Genomic DNA, 22,833 nt, shown 5'->3' with positions numbered 1-22,833 from the left:
GACAGAGAGGGGGTAAGAGACGCACGTCTGCCAATCCGGAGACTGACCACACCCCTGAGGTCGTGCCCGTCCAGGTCGCTGTCATCCCAGAGGCCGTCCTGGAACAGCCCGCTGTTTTCCTGGAGGCCGTACCCGAGCAGCTCGCTGTTTTCCCGGAGGTCGTGCCCGAGCAGCCCGCTGTTGCCATAGCGGCTGAAAGCCTGTTGGATTATCTTTCGACGCTATTCAAGATCCTAGAAATTCCCAGGACTGTTCACGTCACGTCTGCCGAGCCTGTGTCTTCGGACAAGATGGCCACCGCCAAGCCTGTGTCTTCGGACAAGATGGCCGCCGCTGAGCCGGTGGTGTCGGTTCCTGTTCCTGAGTCGGTGGTGTCGGTTCCAGTTCCTGAGCCGGTGTCTGTTCCTGTTCCTGAGTCGGTGGTGTCGGTTCCGGTTCCTGAGCCGGTGTCTGTTCCGGTTCCTGAGCCGGTGGTGTCTGTTCCGGTTCCTGAGCCGGTGGTGTCTGTTCCGGTTCCTGAGCCGGTGGTGTCTGTTCCGGTTCCTGAGCCGGTGGTGTCTGTTCCGGTTCCTGAGCCGGTGGTGTCTGTTCCAGTTCCTGAGCCGGTGGTGTCTGTTCCTATTCCTGAGCCGGTGGTGTCTGTTCCAGTTCCTGAGCCGGTGGTGCCTGTTTCTGAGCCGGTGGTGTCTGTTCCAGTTCCTGAGCCGGTGGTGTCGGTTCCTGAGCCGGTGGTGTCTGTTCCGGTTCCTGAGCCGGTGGTGTCTGTTCCAGTTCCTGAGCCGGTGGTGTCTGTTCCTGTTCCTGAGCCGGTGGTGTCTGTTCCTGTTCCTGAGCCGGTGGTGCCTGTTTCTGAGCCGGTGGTGTCTGTTCCAGTTCCTGAGCCGGTGGTGTCTGTTCCAGTTCCTGAGCCGGTGGTGTCGGTTCCTGAGCCGGTGGTGTCGGTTCCTGAGCCGGTGGTGTCTGTTCCAGTTCCTGAGCTGGTGGTGCCTGTTCCTGAGCCGGTGGTGTCTGTTCCAGTTCCTGAGCCGGTGGTGTCTGTTCCAGTTCCTGAGCCGGTGGTGCCTGTTCCTGAGCCGGTGGTGTCTGTTCCAGTTCCTGAGCCGGTGGTGTCTGTTCCAGTTCCTGAGCCGGTGGTGCCTGTTCCTGAGCCGGTGGTGCCTGTTCCTGAGCCGGTGGTGCCTGTTCCTGAGCCGGTGGTGCCTGTTCCTGAGCCGGTGGTGCCTGTTCCTGAGCCGGTGGTGCCTGTTCCTGAGCCGGTGGTGCCTGTTCCTGAGCCGGTGGTGCCTGTTCCGGTGATGTCTGTTCCAGTTCCTGAGCCGGTGGTGTCGGTTCCTGAGCCGGTGGTGTCTGTTCCAGTTCCTGAGCCAGTGGTGCCTGTTCCTGAGCCGGTGGTGTCTGTTCCAGTTCCTGAGCCGGTGGTGCCTGTTCCTGAGCCGGTGGTGTCGGTTCCAGTTCCTGAGCCAGTGGTGCCTGTTCCTGAGCCGGTGGTGTCGGTTCCAGTTCCTGAGCCGGTGGTGCCTGTTCCGGTGATGTCTGTTCCAGTTCCTGAGCCGGTGGTGTCGGTTCCTGAGCCGGTGGTGTCTGTTCCAGTTCCTGAGCCGGTGGTGCCTGTTCCTGAGCCGGTGGTGTCTGTTCCAGTTCCTGAGCCGGTGGTGCCTGTTCCTGAGCCGGTGGTGTCGGTTCCAGTTCCTGAGCCAGTGGTGCCTGTTCCTGAGCCGGTGGTGTCGGTTCCAGTTCCTGAGCCGGTGGTGTCGGTTCATGAGCCGGTGGTGTCGGTTCCAGTTCCTGAGCCGGTGGTGCCTGTTCCTGAGCCGGTGGTGTCTGTTCCAGTTCCTGAGCCGGTGGTGCCTGTTCCTGAGCCGGTGGTGTCGGTTCCAGTTCCTGAGCCAGTGGTGCCTGTTCCTGAGCCGGTGGTGTCGGTTCCAGTTCCTGAGCCGGTGGTGTCGGTTCCTGAGCCGGTGGTGTCGGTTCCAGTTCCTGAGCCGGTGGTGCCTGTTCCTGAGCCGGTGGTGTCTGTTCCAGTTCCTGAGCCGGTGGTGTCGGTTCCAGTTCCTGAGCCAGTGGTGCCTGTTCCTGAGCCGGTGGTGTCGGTTCCAGTTCCTGAGCCGGTGGTGTCTGTTCCAGTTCCTGTTCCTGGACTGGTGTCTGTTCCTGTGCCATGGCCGCCCGAAGGGTCGTCTCCGCCGTGGCCGCCCGAGGGGTCGTCTCCGCCCTGGTCGCCCGAGGGAGAGTCTCCTCCCTGGCCGCCTGATGGACTGTCGTTTCAGCCCTGGCCGCCTGCACGACCTTCTCCGCCCTGGCCGCCCGATGAGTCGTCTGCTTCGTCCTGGCCGCCAGATGGACTGTCGTCTCCGCCCTGGCCGCCAGATGGACTGTCGTCTCCGCCCTGGCCGCCAGATGGACTGTCGTCTCCGCCCTGGCCGCCAGATGAACTGTCACTCCCTGTCCCCGTTTCCCTCCATGGACCTGGCCCCCCATCCCTCCCCCTGATCCTCCACCAGTCCACCTCCCGCCTGGACTCTTGTTTTGTCTGTCACGTCTTGGAGCGTCTGGTAGCCGCTCCGTAGAGGGGGGGTTATGTCACAGTGTCTGGTTTGTGTTCCCTGGGTCACCACTAGATGTCCTCCTTCCCCACGGTGTCTGTCACATTCTGAACTACATTCCCCACGATCCTTGTTTCTTCATTGCACGCCACTTCAGTGTCTGTTTCTTGTCTGCGCTTGTCTTGTGTTTTGGATTGCTATATTGGTATTTGACCCATGCCTGGACTTGACCACTGTTTTTGGATTTACCCTTAATAAAATATACTTACTGCAAATTGGATCTTCCCTGCTTCCTGTGTGTGGATCGTGACAATAGTAAAAAGTCAATTTTAGTTGTAACACACTTGTTTTAAATACTTCCACACATGCTAGAATGACGAAACTTGGTGTATTTACTAGTTGCCATATCAACACTATATAGAGAAAAAGTAGCGCCAAAATTCAATTTTGTTTTGTGAAGATATCAATAGACATTTATTAAACCATAGCAAAAGTAAATTTCTTTCCTAAGTTAATTTTTCATCTATATTTTTGTTTATTTAAAATTAGACAAATCTGATATTATTTTAATCTCCAATATGTCATTTAACGGTTGATATAGTTCTTTAATGCATCGCTAACTAGCAGAAGACACTCGCAGGATTTAAATCCCAGTTGCGCGAGGGCATGTCACACTGCAATGAGCCCCTATTAGAAATATGCTAGATACTTTTATGAATTCTACTGAGAAAACATGAGAAAAAGGTGAATAAAGACTGAGAGTCAATGTTCAGAAATTAGCCTACTAATTATATGTTTTGAACTATGTTGTAGCTGTGTTTTCCTGTGTTCGCAGTCAAACTCAAAAATGAGTTTATTTTTAATTATATAAAAAAAAGGCATTATTTTATATGAAAAAGTTAATAATTGTATTTTATTGAGAAAATATTTTAGTTTGTCTTGTATATTTGTTTGATTAGATCACCCCACCTATGGGGCATTTGTTGTCACATTTCACTTCCATTCTTTCGGGGTAGGCCTACATCAAGAAAAAAGTATATAGGCCTGGTTTCACAGACAGGGCTTAGACTAAGCCAGGATTAGGCCTTAGTTCAGTTAGGACATTTAAGTACCTTTTATAAATGTGCCTTAGAAAAAAACATTACTGATGTGTATGTTAAGACAAAACAATGACATTGACATATTATAAGATACGTCTGTGCAAGTTGCTTTCAGTTAAAACAGCCCAAACATGCATTTTAGTCTGGGACTAGTTTAAGGCTCGTCTGTGAAACCGGGGGATACTGTATTAATAAAACAAAACCACATCATTGTACTAGACATAGAAAAAAGAAATTCTCTGAACCCTAAGTAGATTTACACAAACTGAGAAAGTCAAAAGCGTTAGGCTACAAATTTGTGCCCCGCTCTCCCCTATGACTGTTCAGTTACAGTAGAGTGGAAGATTTTCGTCAAATAAAAACACAAAAGTGCTGCATGTCTTCAGAACACATACTGTATATTGTGCATGAGTTGTATAGTCCATGGCATTTTTCTGTCAATTTTGAGACTCAAGAGCAAATGTCTAATAAATGTATATCATATATTATGTTCTGAGAACAATAAAAAACACATGGTTTAGAAAGTCCTGTAATGAACTGGCCGCTTTTCCACTGGAGTCCAGGATGTTTGGTCCGAGATGCAGGGATAGGATCCAGCACTCCCGCAATCCTCCATAGAAGATGTGGTAGGCTATATAGAGAATGCACAGGTTCATGATTTTGCACAATGATATGTATGTTACGATCACCAGCTGGAGTGCCCTGGCTGTCCCCTAGAGGGCACTCCACCCCAGACTATTGCCACTCAGTATTAACGCTTAAAGATTCGTGCCTTTAACAAGACAATACCATCATATGGGGAAAGAATTCTTGAAATTGACAGCAAAAATACTACAGGTCTCTGCCATATTCCAGTAACGTTATAACTACATCATAAAAAAAAAAAACTAAACAAGCATATTACAGCTTGCAGAAGTCTCTCATCCTGGCTAGACAGCCTCATCTTCTAAATATTACCAGCTCACACTACTAAAATACTATTTAGTTACAGAGTGCATTTGTAAGTTTTTACACATTGACTATGTGTAATAGAATAGAATGTTTACACTTGGTAAATCTGCTTTAAGCATGTTTACAAATGAACTGCCTCCTTGTTGGATATAACTCATTACTAAGTAATTACTGTAATTGAATTACCTTTTCCTTGAAAAAGTAAAGTAAGGGATTACTGTGATTTAATTAAAGTTACTTCTGACGTAATTGCATTAAATACGTATAGACTATAGAACAATTATAACTATATTAAACGATAGTGGATTTAACATCTAAATGTAACATCTAATGTTTTTTTATTTTATTTTTTTGAAAGAATTAAGAGTAGTCTATCCTTGTATTGTTCAAATGGTCGATATGGGATTTAGAAAGTAATTAGTAATGAGTAATGGGTAACACTTTACAATAAGGTTCATTAGTTAATGTATTAACTAACCTGGACTAACAATGAGCAATACATTTGTTACTGTATTTATTAATCTTTGTTCATGTTAGTTAATAAAAACACAGCTGTTAATGATTTGTTCATGTTAGTTCACAGTGCATTAACTAATGTAAACAAATTCAACCTTTGATTTTAATAGTAAATGTTGAAATTAATATTAACTAAGATTAATAAATGCTGTAGAAGTATTGTTCATTCTTAGTCTTGTGTTAACCATGTTAACTAAGGTAGTTAATTTATGAACCTTATTGTAAAGTGTTACCAAGTAATGCAATACTTTTTAGAGAGAGTAATCTAATTACTCTGTTGAAGATGTAATTAGTAGAAGCTAGTAATTAATTACTTTTTTAGAGTAACTTACCCAACACTGCTTAGCAAGCACCTTCAGATTAAAGCACTTTGCCCACTAGAGGGAAGCAGAGGACAATATTCTTTTTCTTCTGGTTCACAATCAGATAAGAGACTTTACTCATGCTGCAGTACATTTGAAATGGATGCAAAAACAAACAACTATAATAATTTTCATTACGTTTGTGATTTTCTTATCTGGATGTCAAGTTAAAAAGAAGGATATGTATAATTTAACAAAATAATCATAAAATAAAATAAATTAAAATATACAAATTATTAAATTACAAAATTGAACATTGTGTTGAGTAAAAATCAAAGATGCCACATTGTCACACTCAGATGAAGGCAGACAAGGGTGCAGATAGAGCACAAAGTGCAGATAGAGCAATGCAGGGTGAGATGATCGATGAACTGGAATCCTGATGTGACGATGACTTCGCTGACTTGGTTGGATGAATGTCTTTTGCAGGGATGACGATGATGAGAACCAGGACGATGAAGGACAATGACAATGACAATGACAACGACAACGACAACGACCACAACAGGACTTCAGGTAAGTAAACGGGAATCAGGTAGCCACACGGGTGAGTAGTCTGTAACGTTTGTAAAGACCAGACCAGACCCCGGGACTGTGGGACGAGAGTGCTTAAATGGTGAAGTTAACGAGGGTGATCGCTGACAGGTGCAGGTGATTGTGAAGGTGCAGGTGTGAGCCAAGGAGGGTTCTGGGAAATGTAGTGAAGCTGGATGAAGTAACTGGTGACTGTGACACACACAGTGTTAACTCCAATGGTTAAACTCCAATGTAAAAGCACCAATGAACAATCCAGAGGTCAGTTCTAATAGAATATTAATATTAATATCCTATAACATATAGATCTTTACAAAAAGTTATTAAACTTTCCTTATCAGAAGAACTACTTTTCCTGAATGATCTAATTGATTCACTATGCATGCCATAGTATTTTCTCAGAGTTACATGACATTTATTTTTAGACATTATTTCCCCTTGTGTGAGGAAGAACGTTGTTACCGATGGGATGTATGTAGCTTCCTTGTGGGACTCTCCCACAAGCTGAAATTCCCATCAGTTATTTCAGTTAGACAGGTTCCTGTACTACGAGTTTGAAGATGTCTTCTTACTGGATGGGAACAGATTGACAGGGGGTGGCTCAATGTTCAGCTGGTGTCTGAGTTCATCGAGGTTCTGGTCCCAGCGCCGTTCATAGAAGACGCTCAGAACACATCTGGCACGGCTGCCACTGCGCACAGCCCAAGGTCCCAGAGACTGAACCAGCAACTGTAGACGACTGACTCAAACACATATCAAATTTGACTCGTTAATGTAACATTATGATTTTTGATTAAAACAAGTTAAAGACAATACAACAAATTCTATCAAAATGTAAACATTTCTTGCATTACAGTAAATGGCCATTTCAAGGAAAATGTGCTTAAAAGTCATGAAAATTGTTGCAAAAATATAGAAATGTCTAAATAATTATTTTGCTTTTGGGGTGAAATATGACTGAAAATTCTTGATATCGTTACCTTCCTAAAATAATCGCCTAAGTCATTTGATCATCAAAATGACTTGGGCAATTATTTTAGGAAGGTGACGATATGCTTTTGAGAGCATCATCCACATATATTTTCAAGGCAAACATTAAAATGTTTCCATGGGACAAAATTAAATATGATGGTTATTTTTGTACATTAATTTGATTTTAAATCAAATTAAAATCAAATGAATGTACTAAAATAACCATCATATTTAATTGCCCAGATACAGAAATATCTTTCTTTACTTCAGAACATTCGGTAACACTTTATAATAACTGCATGCTATTAATCATTAGTTAAGCATTACTAAACCATTAATTCATCATTTATAAAGCATTAATATACATTAATAAGCAGTTTATAAATACAGCTATAAATGCTTTATTCTTGTTCACATTATCATATCTATAATGTGTTTAATAATTGTATTTTCATACTTTATTAATGATCAATTTATCATTTCTAAATTAAGTATAGCATTATTTACAAACCAGTTACATTATTTACCATTATTTACAAACTAGGTGTTGTCATTGATTAATACGATCACTTAGAAAGTGTAAGTAAATGTAGTAGATGCAGGTAGTTATAAAGCATTTAGTAGTGGTCAGTTAACTATTTTTGTGAGCTCATCTAAAGTGAGGACTATTTATGCCTTATAAAGCATTTACAAAGGAGATTTAAAGGCTCATTGATCTTATAAACAGAAAAAGGAAACAAACACAACACAGGGATACAGAACAAAAATATTTAACAGCCTTTAAATGCCAGAGGAGAACTGGCCCCCGACTGAGCCTGGGTTCTCCCAAGGTTTTTTTTTCTCCATTAGGTCACCTGATGGAGTTTTAGGACACCATTAGGTCACTTGATGGAGTTTTTCGGTTCCTTGCCACTGTTGCCTTTGGCTTGCTCAGTTGGGGATATTTTGGGGATATTTAATTTAATTTTATCAATCAATAAATTCCTCTTGAAACAAACTTTGTTGTATTATTTTAATTTAATACTGTGAAGCTGCTTTGATACAATCTGTATTGTGAAAAGCGCTATACAAATAAACTTGACTTGACTTTAAATCTGCTTTGTAAATGCTTTACAAGGCATAAATAGTCCTCACTTTAGATGAGCTCACAAAAATAGTTAACTGACCACTACTAAATGCTTTATAACTACCTGAATTAACCATTAATTACAGCAGAAATACATGTTAATAAAGCATTTATTAACACACTAATTAACTATTACTATATGTCTGAATAATAATATGTATTTAAGCATTTATTAATCATTTACTTACACTTTCTAAGTGATCTTATGAACCACTGACAACTCCTAAATAACCGGTTTGTAAATAATGCAATAACTTAATTTAGAAATTATAAATTGATCATTAATAAAGTATGAAAATACGATTATTAAACACATTATATATGCTTTAAAATCAAGAACAAAGCATTTATAACTGTATTTATAAACTGCTTATTAATGTCTTTTAATGCTTTATAAATGACTAATTAACTGTTTACTAATGCTTAACTAATGATTAATAGCATGCAGTTATTATAAAGTGTTACCGAACAGGGATCTTCTAAATTTGTTTAAAGACAGAATTTCCTGCATTAGGAGGAAGGAGAACATTAACAGCAGGATATACTATATGAAATATGCTTGTGGTGACATCAGAGCCAGTAAAGCTTAACATCTGGTCAAGAATGACATATTATAATGGAAACATGAACTAAACCATAATATAACATGAACATAAGAATGGGAAATACTCCGTGAGGACAAATGTTGGTTGTAATCACGGAAAATTTCAGCAGAAGGGGACATACAAATTTACTGTATTTCTGTTATTTTACAATTCAAGATGTAGCAACTCTTCAATGGATAATATGACAGAACACACTTCAGCACTTCAAAATCAATCCAGATGATCACTGTTCTATTTAAATACATTTAACTCATTAGGGACCAAGCCCCAAAGGGGATAGCCCCTATTGTATCCATTAGTTTTCTTATTCTATAGCGCCACCACCAGTTAAAAAATTCAACATTGAAATGGTTATAACTTTTGAGGTCATTTTCATCTGTACTTCTGAACCAGCCGTTTTTTCAATTTCTGATGTTTTTACTCTTCCTGCTCTTCACTACTATTGCTGCTGCTTCAGGGGCTTAATTCTGTCATCCATTACTCATCCTCATGTTGTTCCAAACCCTTAAGGCCTATTTATACTTCTGCGTCGAATTGCCGCTGTAGCTACGTCGTAGGCTGTGTGTAGCGCGCGTACCCTTCGGCGTACCCTGACGTGCACCTCTCCAAAAATGTAACAACGCGTCAATTCTACGCGGACGCAAGCGCTGTGATTGGTCTGCCAGAACCCCTCCCTCGGGGTTTCACATGCTCCCTAGGTGCGCGTCAACGCGGACAACAACGCAGAAGTATACATTAAAACCAACACGTTGCCTACGGCGTATAGGCTCCGGCGTAGGTCCGACGCAGAAGTATAATGAGGCCTTTAAGTCATTTCGTTCATCTTTAGAACACAAATTAATGTATGTTTCATGAAATCTAAGAGATTTCTGTCCCTCCATTGAAAGTCTATTTACCCAAAACTCTGGTCTTCAAATGTTCATACAGATTTCGCAAAAGAAATCCTTGTGAAAAAAGACATGAACGCTTTAAAAGCGTTCAAAAGACGTGAACATATTTGTGTTCAAAAGCGTTCAATATGATGAACATATTTAATTTAGGCTTTTATTCACATAAACATTTCTCATGAGTCAAGCAGTACTATTGACTTTCGTCAAACATATTTGATTGTGTATGCTCACTGACCAATGTTTATATGTGAATAAAAGCCTAAATTAATTCTGTTCATTATATAAAGCAATCGTGTCGGAAGACTTGGATTAAACCGCTCGATTCAAATGGACTTACTTTACGTTCTCTTTAATGAACATTCTGAACCATCCGAGTTTTGGGTCAATAGACTTTTAATTGAGGAACAGAAATCTCTCAGATTTCATTCAAATATCTTTAATTGTGTTTCGAAGATGAATGAATGTCTTGTGGATTTGGAATGACATGAGTAATTGATGACAGGATTAAAATTTTTGGGTGAACTACCCCTTTAAGCTCTACAGACCTCTAACATTCGGCCAGCTACCACAGAAAATAATGTTGACTCCCAATATGTTGGCTCGCAATGTTGACTCGCTTTGACAGTAATACATTACTTATAATAAGTTATGTGAAGCTTGTATTTTTGTTAAAGCGCTTACATTAATTATTATTACTTTTAATAATATTAGTAATTGACAGCATATTACAGTTGCTGTCCACAGAGCTAGAAAACTTGTAATGAACTGGGAACATTGAACTCACCTGACAGACAGTCGGAGGGGTCCAAGCGTTGCCCCCAGAACACACATGGGCAGGCCAGTCTGTGCAGCTTCAAACCATTTCACAGCAACCTCACCTGTGGGTAAAGAATAACAGGAAAATCTTTCAAAAGAGGAAAGATTGTGTTGTGTACTGGCTGTCAGTCTGGAATGTGGCTAATGGATGGTAAAGATCACAAAAAGAGAATGTATTGATGATGACCTAGGGAACTTAATGTACTTCAGTGACTAAACAGCTTTGATGCAGCATTTTATTTACACAAAACCAAAAAACCCAAAACCTGAATTTACCTAAAACTTCTAAGGGATAGGTCTGGACGTATACAACAAATCAAATCTCTAAACACCTGAAAAAGTGGACATGGTTTGTGTTATATTACAAAACTCTCACCTAGCATATTGGTGGGCATACCAAGCAAAGTATGCAACAGGTCGTGAACTTCACGATATCGCTGCATGACATACGCTAGCTCTTCATTGTCAACAAACTTCACATCAGCCCTCGAGTCGGGGGTGACTCTCTGAAAAAAGGTGAGATGACAATGGTTAATTTAGCCTATTTGCATATTATGTTACATGACAATTTGTGTGTTTTTCATTTGTCTTACATTTTCTTCTAGAAAACGGAGATACTCTCTTCCTAAAGTCCCATCTGGTAAAGCAGACATCTGAGTGAGGTCTAATGTAGATAAGCGGATCCTTGGACGCTCTCTAAAGACAACATTTGAAGATAAAGGTAGTATTAAAGCAGTATGGATTACCAAGGAGATTGGATGTCCATTATGGATGATGATGGTCAAAGTACATACACGAGAATAGTGCAACCTTCAGAGTCATTTCTCATCCGATCCCTTAACTTGATCAGGGCCTGGTGCCCTGTGGTTTCCCCGAGCACTGCAACCATATCTGTTTTGGTAAAATATGTTAATATACATGCACGTTTTGAATCATGGGGATTACTGTAAGAATTCCAGCTCGCATGATTTAGGAAATACCAAAAAAACACATTTAAACATGTTAAAGGCTGTTGCGGAGTGATGTTTGGTTAAATTTGCCACCTAATCTTTTAGGTGGCAAATTGTGGACTTTCCACCCACTTATAGTGAAAAGGAAACTAACAACTGTAACTGTAATCAAGAATCCGATATGCAATCATCACTACAGTATAGGTTAACATCATCCAGTATCATGTATAGCCTCACCATGTCTGTAGGGGTTCTTTAGGGCAGCCACTCCAGAACCTACAGCCAGAATAGCCTTCTGGACCGAGCTCGTTGGGATGTGGCTAGGATACAACCTTCCATCGTACTGCTGTGAGCCTGAGCTTGTGTACTGCTGTCCAGTGAGTACTGAGTACAGAAGAGAGAGTGATGGCTCTGAAGTTGAACAAATCCTAAAAGTGATCACAGTAAACAGACTCAACAACTCTAAATCCATAGTCCTGTGATGAACTATCATGCCTGCAACCTTACTCTGTTGTCATTGTCATGATGCTTAAACTTAATTCACTATAAAATGTAGACTCAAATAGTTTTATGCCTTAAAATGTTCAATTGTAACAGGTTGAATTTCAAAACAAAATCAAAAGAAGGAAAAAATTATAATTATATTTTGAATAAAGAAAGTAAAGCCTGGTTTAAGACAATTAAAAAAATTTACATAGTGAAATTATATATATATACACACACACACACACACACACACACACACACACACACACACACACACACACATGACTGTAATGTGTCTGGATGTTTTTTTTTTTGGAACTGATTTTAATTATCCTCAATAATTTGCATTAAATTCCCATTAATGATAATCGTGCTTTCCAGCATTGAAAAAAATTAATAATTGAGCTTGGTTTCTCCCAAGGTTTTTTTCCTCCATTATGCTACCCATGAGCATTAATACATAGAGGCAGGAAGAAGTACTTTAGAACCCAGCCTTTATTATTTTTTAAGAGATTGGGTTTGGGGCTGGGTCCGTGGTACTGTTTCTGGGGGACGAGTCTGAACAGGAGAAAATGGTAAGGAGAATGCAGAAGACACAAGGTAGGCAAAATAAAAAGTGAATCCCCAGCAACAGTCCCACGGACCCAGCCCCAAACCCCATCTCTGCAATAATAATTAATAAAGGCTGGTTTCTAAAGTACTTCTTCCTGCCTCTATGTATTAATGCTCATGGGTAGCCTAAATGGGTTCCATTCAGACCTTAACATTAAGTATTTTACTGTTATGTGTCACCAAGATTCAACAAGAAATTTTTACCTGGCTATACCCAATGTTTAGATCTGTTGTGGTATTTATGCAAATTAGCACATACGTAATTAGATTATGCACCGTTTGTCCATGTTAACAAACAATTTCAAAAAACTTGTAATACATTTTTTTGTTTGTCTTGATGTAAGTAATCAACTCAGTAATTTTCATGGTGATATCTAAAGGCTAAATTGTTTTTACCCTATTCACGTAAGAAAAAGAATGACTAGGCGTATGAATAGGCTATATTTGGGTCTTTTTCGAAACTTTCCCCTGTGATTCTTCTGGGCTTTTTTTTCCTTACTCAGGACATATTGAGGATACAAAATCAGTTGAGTTTGCTTCTGTTGCAGTTTGTTCAAGGTTGACCCCCATTTTGGCTTAAAATGACTGGACTAAATGGTACCTTCACACACATGCAAGTCACCCATTTCGTTTGCACTGATGCACCCCATTCCATGACGGATAAAATACTGATGAAAGTCTGGTTGGTCGCTTTCGTCTTTGGGACTGAGAACACATTATGAACATTATTTCTGGTAGAAGGTGAAAGACCTAATTACTTTGCAATCTCGCATTGAGAAATGTGATTTTTGAATTGTTTGACAATTAAATTTGGCACAGTGGTGAGCCATGACCCATCTTTGCTTGCAAAGACTGAATCTTTGGTGGATGCTCCTTTTAAATCCAATCACGAAACCCTCACCTATTACCTGCTAATTGTGGACGGGTTCAAAAGTTCAACTTGGACATTCTGTAATCTTTTTCACATTTATTTAGCCTCTGTCCCAACTTTTTGAGTGTGTTGAAGCCATCAAAACATGTTTATATTTACAAAATACAATGAATTTGGCCTGTGAAAACATTGAAATTTTTTTCTTTGTACTATTTTCAATTAAATAAAGGTTCAAGAGAAAATACAAATCACAGATTCTTGTTCCAACTTTTCTGGAATTGGTTGTATTGATGTATAAAACCGTCATGAAAATAATGTCACTATACAAAACAGCTTAATGGTCCACAACCTCCTTTTATTTTTAGATTTTTTTTCCACCCATCTTCAAAATAGGATGAGCTGTTGGTTGGTTACTATTTGGCTTGCTTAGTTTGGGGACACTTATTATTCAGTAATATTGTTGATATGATTGTACTGACACTTAGACAACCAATAAACTGAGCTGGACAATGACATCACTGTTTTCTGCAGAGTTGCTTTATAGCTGAATTGAACTATAATTGATGAAGTTTTTGAACCAAACTGAATCAACACTGACAAGTGACAACACAGATGTTTTTATTTAATTTTTTTGAGCTGCTTTGCTTAGAGCAGAGTTTGTCATTTTATTTGCACCACTGATATTTTTTTTCTGTTTATCACCATAAAGCTGCACTGAAATGATCTGTATTGTATAAAGCACTATATAAATAAAGGTGACGACATGGTTGACATATTTATTACTAAATAATCTACTGTAAAAAATGAAAGAAAACCAAAGCACATACGCATAGCATTATAACCATTAAGGAATTTAAACTTTTTTTTTTTTTTGTGAAGCAGCATGTCTAACATTGTTTCTGAGGAAAGATGCTGAATATTTAGTTATGTGGAGACTGTGGGGCACTAGCGTCAATGAAGCACTAATTATGTGTTAGCACCTTTATACATTCTAGTAAGGAAAATCTTCATGGACAAAAGGTGCATCCATAGAATTTGTGTAAATTTCAGAGGTCAGTCAGTTTAGGTGTGTCAAATTAAATGTTCTGTATAAATATATTTGTTAAAAGTTGTTTTGACGATTCACAGATTCATTGGTGCTAAGAGGTATGACAATCCTTTTGGTAGCTGAATTGGGAATTTCCTTTTGCTTTTTAGTCATTTTAAGACTTAAGTCTTGGTAACACTTTACTTGAAGGGGTGTGCATAAAACTGACATGATACCTTCATAATCATGACATGACACATGTCATGAATATGAAGGAGATTTTATGCATGTTTATGACAACTGTCATTATAAGTGTCATTCGCTCAATTATTACATACATTTATGTACATATGACATTGTTTGAGAGGTCTTTGTCATGACAACTTGACATAAACCAATACATCATAACCTGTCATAAACATGACATAGCAGATTAATTATAAAACTTAAGAAACTACTTAGCTTTATGGGTTAACATTACATTAAACTGTCATGTGGTTGGTTTTGACATTGGCTGTAATGAGGCCATTATAACTGTGCCATGAATATATTTCTGATCACTTGAATCATCTAAATAAAAGATAACTATCAAACACAGCACGACAGACACTGTCGTATATTTGGATTGTTAGACGAAATACAATATTTGGTGCTGGTGGTCAGCTAGTGTAGGTTAATTGGTAAGATATACAGTAGTTTAAATCTGTCGCTTGTTGACATGCAAGGCAACCCCAAACACTGCATTTCAACTAATACATTTTGTAAACAATCAAGAAGCCTACATTGTTCTGGATGACAGACAGACCAGCATATTGTTGGTCTAACGTTTCACAGTACTGGGGTGCGTTTCCCGAAAGCATCGTTAGCCAACTATGGTCGCAAGTTCCCTCGTTGCCAATAGAGTTCAATGGACATTGCGATGAACTTGCGACCATAGTTGGCCAGCGATGCTTTCGGGAAACGCACCCCTGGTTAGCCAGTGAGCTACTTGCAAGGTCAGACATTTTTGCAATAAAACATGCTTCTACACTATTATACCGCGCAATTTTGCAGATAACATCTAACTATGAAAGTAGTTGAACTCTAAAAACGTATTAAAATACCTCCAAATGAACGTCGACAATAATATCCTTGAGAGGTTTTAAAAATTCTACGGAAATAACCCGGTAGCCCACACATCATGTAGTGGTTGAAGGGACTGCACTGCGAGGAGGAACTGTGCTGCTTGCTAACATGCTAGCATACTCAGTCATACTCTTATTTTATAGGCTTATAGCTCGGTCACTGTGGGCGTGTATATAATGGGCCACACCTACTGTTTATAACACGATTTAAGAACACTGACGGTTAGTTTTTTCCCTCCCACAGTATTTGCTAGTATTTGGTGAGTAACTTTAAAATATTTTCTCAGTTGCTTCTATATTCACATTGAGTGTGCCGAAATCGTGACATGTTGCCTGTAGTTGGACAGTGTGCGCGCGGTGTGTGGAAGCTCGAGCGAGTTGCCATTTTTACCCTCTCACTCGGAGAGTAAGGAAGCTACCTAGATACATTGCTTTTAACTGCTAGTTATTATTATTAAATTGGTTTATATGTCTTTTCAGGCACTTGATACACATATCTCGTGTAATCTGTTGATTTTATTTTATTAATATCTTTTTAATGTTTTAGTGGTTGTAACTCGGGAAAAATATTTTGTTTACACCAAGGTGAACACTCGCAGGCTACAATTTAGGCCCAGACTAATATGACTTTGGACAGACACGAGATTTTTTTGTGAGTTGATGATTTAAACTGAATCAGGCTGGCGGTTTAAAGTTGCGCAAAATGTCTGTCAGTTGATAGGATGTGGTTAAACAGAGCTGAACATACTTCCTACTTCAGCTTTAGATAATAACGACAAAAGATTTAAAATTGAAGGTTTAAAGTTTTAATAACTAAAAGGAAATTGTAATTGGTAAAAACAAAACAAAAAACAAACAAACTGTGTTTACTATCCAGTGTATAGCTTTATATCTATAGTCAACTAACGTTATAGTCCAAATTATGCACTTTATATATAGGTGTTAAATAAATTGTCAAAATTAAATTGTCTAAAAAATGGGATGTTAAATAAATGACAACTAGCTTTAGTTTTAGTATATTAAAATTAATAAAAAGTGTTAAAACCAAAATATTTTTAATTCACAACTGTGCTAATTCATCTAGCTAGCTTTACTCATGGCAATACAACTGGACATAATTAGCACACATATACATTTATTTAAACTACTAGGTCACACTTTAAATTAGGTGTCTAACTGTACTTGCATCAAATAATTCAATAATTGCTGTAGCTTTTATCACGGTATACGGTATTATCACGATGTTATAACAAAAAGAACTCTTAGCACAAATACAATAAAGCAACACAAAAAAATTATAAAGTAAACATGTTTCAAACAGATTAAAGTGCAAAATAAAGAACAATAATTATCACTTTACAATAAGGTCTCATTAGTTAATGTTAGTTAATGCATTAACTAACATTAAAAATGAGCAATGGTTACATTTGTTACAGATGTTATTATTATTTGTTAATGTTAGTTAAAAAATACAATTGATCATTGTTAGTTCATGTCAGCTTAGGTCCATTAAATAACAGTTACAACTTTTGATTTTAATAATGTATTATTAGGCTAAATGTTGAAATTAACTAAGATTAATAAATGCTTTAGTAGTATTTTTCCTTGTAAGTTTATTTTGAAGGAACACTCCACCGTTTTTTCATGTTAAACTATGTTATTCCCTTAACTAAGACGAGTTGATGCATACCTCCCTCGTCTCAGTGTGTGCACTCAATCGCTCTGGCGCACGGCGACACTTTGATAGCACTTAGCTTAGCCCAGTTCATTCATTAGGGACCAAACAGAGATGAAGTTAGAAGCGACCAAACACCTCCACGTTTTATTTTGTGTCACCATACTTGGTCGTGTCAAAGTGTCGCCGCGCGCCAGAGCGATTCGCACGCACTCGATAGAGTTATGTATCAACTCGTCTTAGTTAAGGGAATAACATAGTTTAATATGAAAAAAACGGCGGAGTGTTCCTTTAAAGGTGCTCTAAGCGATGTCACGCGTTTTTTAGGCCAACATTTTTTTTCTCACATACAGCAAACATCTCCTCACCATCCGCTAGCTGCCTGTCCCCTGAACACACTGTAAAAAAACGCTGTCTCTATAGACACCCCAGGCTCCACAAACGGCAAGAAAAACAAACTGGGCTAACCCGCACCACAAAACATAACAAACTGTTCCAGCAAATACCCCACAAGAAGGATTTGGGAGGTTAGTGCGCGGATGAGGAGGAGGGAGGGTCTAGCTAGCCTCCGTTTTGTTTGACAATACTTCGAACGTCAACGAGAAGTGACGTCACCCAACATCACTTAGAGCACCTGTAACTAATGGAGCTTTATTGTAAAGTGTAACAGAACAATAATAAAGAATCATAATTTTCAATCAATATCTAGGGCTTGTTGTAGTCCAGATTAAAATATAAAAATGCCTTTTTGACGCAGCATACAGTGATTTTGTCAAGTCAAGTCACCTTCATTTATATAGCGCTTTTAACAATTATGGATTGTTTCAAAGCAGATTTACAGTGATAATAGAAAATTAAAGTAACAGAGATTGTTTTGGCTTTACAGCAGCTCTAGAATAAAGTTATTGTCCAGCTAAAGTTAGTTTTTGATTGATTCACTGCCATTGCAAAGATCATTAGTTATTAACTTTGGGGCCGCTTAAGTGAAAAAACTTAAGTGAAAAACTTTCAATGTGTTCTGTCCGTTCATTTGCACGACAACAGTGTTTGGTGGCTCGCAAACTTTGGAATTTTGAGAAATGTTATCATCTCCGTGTAACTTCAAAAACGTGAATCTGGGAAAACGGTGACGGCATGCACATGCGTATTACGTGTTTAGTCTATATGTGCTCAGGTGCGTAGGTGCGTAGTCTTTCTTTACAAATTGACCTCACCAAATTACTTGTCTGGCCTGCGTAATACAGAATTTTTAGTCGCTTTCGCGTATCCATGCGAACTGGAATCATTTTGATAACTTTTTATCTGTACAGAGGTAAAGGGAAGGGAAGGAGGCCTTCACAGGGGAGAGACTAGTTGACACTTCAGGGCTGCGTTGTCGTCGTGTCCAGGCGCAGGTCCTTCATCAGATCCGGATACGGCCTGGATCCGGTGGACTACGGTAAACCTCGGGATAAACAGAAAGACTAATATTAGCGAAGATGCCATTCTTCTTATGATGTAATGAGTACATCAGGTGCTATGGGAAGTGTTCCCGGTTCTGGCTGACCTAGTTTATGCAGCCTAACATTGAATTATAGAAGTTGTTGATAATGTGTTATGTGTATGCTAGGTTAAAGAGATTTATACCATGGTCTGGGTGAATACTCGCTTCTGATTGGCTGCAGGGTGTCCATTAAAAAGTGATAGAGGACACCTAGTAAAGGAGTTCTGGTGAAACTGACTGTTTACCGTTCTAAATTAATAAATAAATGTGCTGGCTACATCAGCTGTGAGTTACCATAGCAACAGGCAGTCAAAGTATCCGTTTACAATTTATTGCATCAAATCCAAACTAAAGGGTTCTACGAGCTGAGCGGACTACGTTTAATAAATATATTAGGCTATTTATTAAATTTATTAAGTTATTACATTTATTAAACGTTATTTTTTAAGTTTTTGTCACCATTTCTGAACAAGCTAACGTTTAGGCAATATACACATCAAGCTTACTATATATCTTAAGGTTTTCTTTTAGTTGAAAACATTAAACAATATGTGTAAACAAAAAATAAGAACAAAAGCATTTAAGCTCAAGCAGCGCGAACGAAAAAAAACGCTAATAAAGCAGACTGCGCAGTTATCGTACAGAACGTAAGTTACACATGCACTCGAGTCAGCATATGGTTATCGTGTTTATATTGTTTCACATGTTCATGTTGAGAAAAACAACAATATCCACACGCTCGAGTGAGAAAATGTGCTGCGCTGACTGACGTTGCAGAGACACAAAGATAACGGTTTGCTAAGCGAAGTTTCTAAAAGCACTTTGGGTTTTCTGTTCTTAAACCTGTCTCCCTCAACGAAACTTAAGGAAAGTATATGTCTCAAAATCATTTTTTTATCAGAATATATCATCTGATCATTCGCGCTACAGCTTACCTGTTAATGCAGTGATGGACAGCTGTCTTTCCTCAGTCTACTGCCTGTTTGGATTTCATGTGATTTCTCATTGTGGTGGTGATATTATGATAACTCATTTCATTAATTAATTTGATTAAAAGTACTTCCATTTTGTAATATAATTTTCATCTAAGTAATTCCAAACTTCGCGAGGCAGACGACGACATTATGTGATCAAATTCAATCAACACGCTCCACAGTGCCACCCAATGCATTGAATTATAACTGCGAGTTAGTGCTTGGGATTTATCATGGATTCACTACATTAACGGCCAGCAAAGCAATGTAGTAAAATTCGATAAAAATCGAATAATAATTACAGATTGAATATTCGCAAATTCCAATACATCCCTAATTATCAACTGGCCAACATTTTGAGATTGCAGTAGACGTGAAGGACTATTATGTGTTAAGAGCTCGCTCAAGTACTGGGGAGCTAAACCGTTTAGTGCTTTGTAAGTAATCAGCAATATTTAAAAATGTATGCAATGTTAATAGGGAGCCAATGCAGTGTTGACAAATCCGGGCTAATATGTTAATACTTCCTGGTTCTAGTAAGAACTCTAGCTGCTGTGTTTTGGACCAGCTGTTGGCTAGTTTGTTTATTATGCATGCAGGGCAAACACCCAGTAGAGCATTACAATAATCTAGCCTTGAGGTCATGAATGCATTAACTAACTGTTCCGTATTTGTCGTAATTTAGATATATTTTTAAGATGGAAGAATGCGATTTTACAGATACTAGAAACGTGACTTTCAAATGAAAGATTGGTATCAAAGAGCACATCCAGGTTCCTAACTGATGACGAAGACTTGACATAGCAGCCATCAAGTGTTAGACAGACAGTATTCTAGATTATTACGTGCAGAGGTTTTTGGTTCAATAATTATAATCTCTGTTTTTTTCAGAATTAAATAGTAGGAAATTACTAGTCATCCAGTTTTTTTTTATATCAGCTAGGCATTGCGTTAATTTTGTGAATTAAGTTTCATCAGGGTGCACGAAATATAGAGCTGAGTATCATCAGCATAACAGTGAAAACTAACGCCATGCTTCCTAATGATATCTCTTAAGTAGTGATGCTCCGATCAGCATTTTTGGGGCCGATCACCGATTACCGATCACCAAAATCATGATCTGCCGATTGCCGATCACTGCCGATCACAGAATGGAAATATGCTAGAGTCAAGAAAATCTTGAAGAACCACCAATATTTATTTTATTGTAGTTAGAAAACAAGATAACATAAGGCTACTGTAGGCCACCTTTTCCAAATAAGGCACAGTATAATTTTTCAAAACAAAGAGGGGTCAGGCAGACTACAATGGATGTAGTTGAGGAACTAACTACATCAGATCCAAAAAATAAAATAATGACAATGACATTTGAGGTTATTAAAACAGTAAGTCCCGCCCCTCGACTGCCAAAAATAAAAGTGTTCGAGCGAGCAAAATCAGCAGGCGAGAGGAGATCAAGCGCGAGAGTGTGGGGAATGATCATGCGCGCGCGCGAGGGCAGAGATGTCATGCGCCCGCGCAGGGTTTGAATGAGCTCGCGAGTTCCCGTTTCCTCGCGCGTAGATCTGTTATCCTCTCGCGAATGTCATTTACCGCGCGCGCCAGCATCAGTTGTGCGCTCGTTTATAATTGCCGTCATAGGAGAACTCATTTTGCCACTGTTAAGCAAGCTCTGCTCTGCTGTTGTGTTGCCGCGCATGCGGAAAAGTTGCGCGAGTTATTTACGTCACGTGATCGGCTTTTTTGATCGGCGCTTTTGGGGGTTGCCGATCAAGCAATTTTTTGCCAATATCGGCCGATCATGATCGGCGGCCGATCAATCGGAGCATCACTACTCTTAAGGGTAGCATGTACAGTGTAACAATGTACATTTTGTGCATATTAAACGGTTGATGGGAAAAGTATTCTTAAAATAAGAATAAAATTACAAAATGCGGAATAATTTGTAATGAATAATTATTCACAGTATTTTGAAGTGCCCATGATAACAATATCATGCATGTAGAGCTGCACGACTCTGGATAAATCTAGAGAATCGCTATTTTAATTTAGCTTTTTTTTTTTTTTTTTTTTACCTTTTCCCCGCAGCCTTCTTGGAAATAATGATGGTCCTCAGATCCGTCTTACCTATTGAAGGCTGCGGTTGAGAGTGCCAGCCCGACCCCCATCTTTTAGTGGGGGCTCGTGAGCAAACGCTCTGCTTCTGTTGAGATATGTTTGGCATAAGTTCCCACGCTGCCAGAAAATCTGTTAAGAGAACCGGTCTCTCAAGACTGGTCTAGATGTTACTCGAGTGACCAATTCGGTGCCCCGAAGAGATGAACCGGCAGGGAACAGCCGTACTGATTGCTCTGAGACCCTCCTCAGAGGGGGTGAGCATCCCAGTGCCGCTACGTTTCCGGGCGAACATGGAGATATGGTCTTGTTGGAGACCGGTGCGCCCCGAAGCACACAAGGGCGCGGGGTTGGCACAACGCCCCCCCCTGAAGGCATCGAAGGGAAATGGGCACTGTATAGTGAGGTGTTAACCACTTCACTTCCCCCCAGAGGGGACTGCTCTCAGAGGTCTGGCTCTGTCAATGGCGCCAGGACCTCTTCGCAAAGCCTTTTTTCGAGATAATAACTGTCCTCAGATCTGTCTTATCCCAAGACGACTACAGCTGAGATTACTAAAGGAACCAGCCTCTTGAAACTGGTCTCTAGCATAGCTCGAGAAGCCAATCCAGTGTCCTGAAACGGATGACTGGCAGGAAACAACCGAGCCCCTCCCCTCTTAAAACCCTCCTCCTGCGAGTCAGACAATGAGACTAGAACTCGCTGGAGACTGCTGCGGTTGGCAGAACAGCCCCTGAAGGCACCAAAGGGAGATGGGCACCGTATAATGAGGTGTTAGGCTCCGATCACACCTAACGCAGGTTAGGTCGTTTGCAGGTTCGAAAACGCGAGGTGCACAGCACTGAACCATCACACAGAACGAGCAGTGCGCTGCGCTTTTTATGTTGCTAGGCAACCACTTAAACAGATGTCCTGTCAGTCAAGTAAACGTCAAATCAGCCTTTTATTAACTTTATTTACTTTCTGTTAACATTGTGGTAGTTACGGTTCATGAAGCAGGGTTCGTACGTTTTGAAAAAAACTGGAAAAGTTATGGAATTTGAAAAATGCAAATTCCAGGCCTGGAAAGGTTTTGAAAAAATAAAAAGACCCAGAAAGTTT

The 22,833-nt window shown here is 39.7% G+C and overlaps 2 protein-coding genes and 1 long non-coding RNA gene across 6 annotated transcripts in view; 2 read left to right on the top strand and 1 right to left on the bottom strand.

Moving 5' to 3' along the window:
* Positions 1 to 3,553: 3,553 nt before the first annotated feature.
* Positions 3,554 to 15,591, bottom strand: coq4 (coenzyme Q4 homolog). Of its 2 annotated transcripts, XR_014206393.1 has the most exons (8): positions 15,465 to 15,591; positions 11,603 to 11,749; positions 11,210 to 11,306; positions 11,009 to 11,111; positions 10,792 to 10,921; positions 10,384 to 10,477; positions 5,443 to 6,745; positions 3,554 to 4,274 (listed from the first exon to the last, which is right to left on the bottom strand). XR_014206393.1 is itself a non-coding variant. In XM_082171509.1 (7 exons), exons 1-7 carry the CDS (start codon positions 15,541 to 15,543, stop codon positions 6,553 to 6,555), a joined length of 843 nt encoding a protein of 280 aa, XP_082027635.1. In that variant the 5' UTR covers positions 15,544 to 15,591; the 3' UTR covers positions 4,793 to 6,552. The 2 variants fall into 2 exon arrangements, 1 of the variants encoding a protein (XP_082027635.1); XM_082171509.1 differs by lacking the exon at positions 3,554 to 4,274 and having other exon boundaries at positions 4,793 to 6,745.
* Positions 6,752 to 10,434, top strand: LOC309499983. Its single transcript, XR_014206411.1, has 4 exons — positions 6,752 to 9,219; positions 9,520 to 9,656; positions 9,720 to 10,206; positions 10,311 to 10,434. It is a non-coding gene; the product is annotated as an uncharacterized lncRNA (long non-coding RNA).
* Positions 15,592 to 15,642: 51 nt separating the features above from the next.
* The window catches only part of traf2b (Tnf receptor-associated factor 2b), a 33,613-nt gene continuing 26,422 nt past the window's right edge, over positions 15,643 to 22,833 (top strand). For 2 of the 3 annotated variants that reach the window (XM_082171459.1, XM_082171457.1), the window contains exon 1: positions 15,643 to 15,745. The gene's annotated coding sequence lies outside the window, so the exon portion shown is untranslated. Of the gene's footprint in view, positions 15,746 to 18,470; positions 18,599 to 22,833 lie in introns of all 3 variants that reach the window. The other variant, XM_082171458.1, reaches the window with a different exon arrangement.

Source organism: Leuciscus leuciscus (genome assembly GCF_965113295.1).
Source record: "Leuciscus leuciscus genome assembly, chromosome: 5".
Lineage (NCBI taxonomy): Eukaryota > Metazoa > Chordata > Actinopteri > Cypriniformes > Leuciscidae > Leuciscus > Leuciscus leuciscus.
Note: the sequence above shows the minus strand (reverse complement) of the source record. Positions and strands in the feature narration are given on the sequence as shown.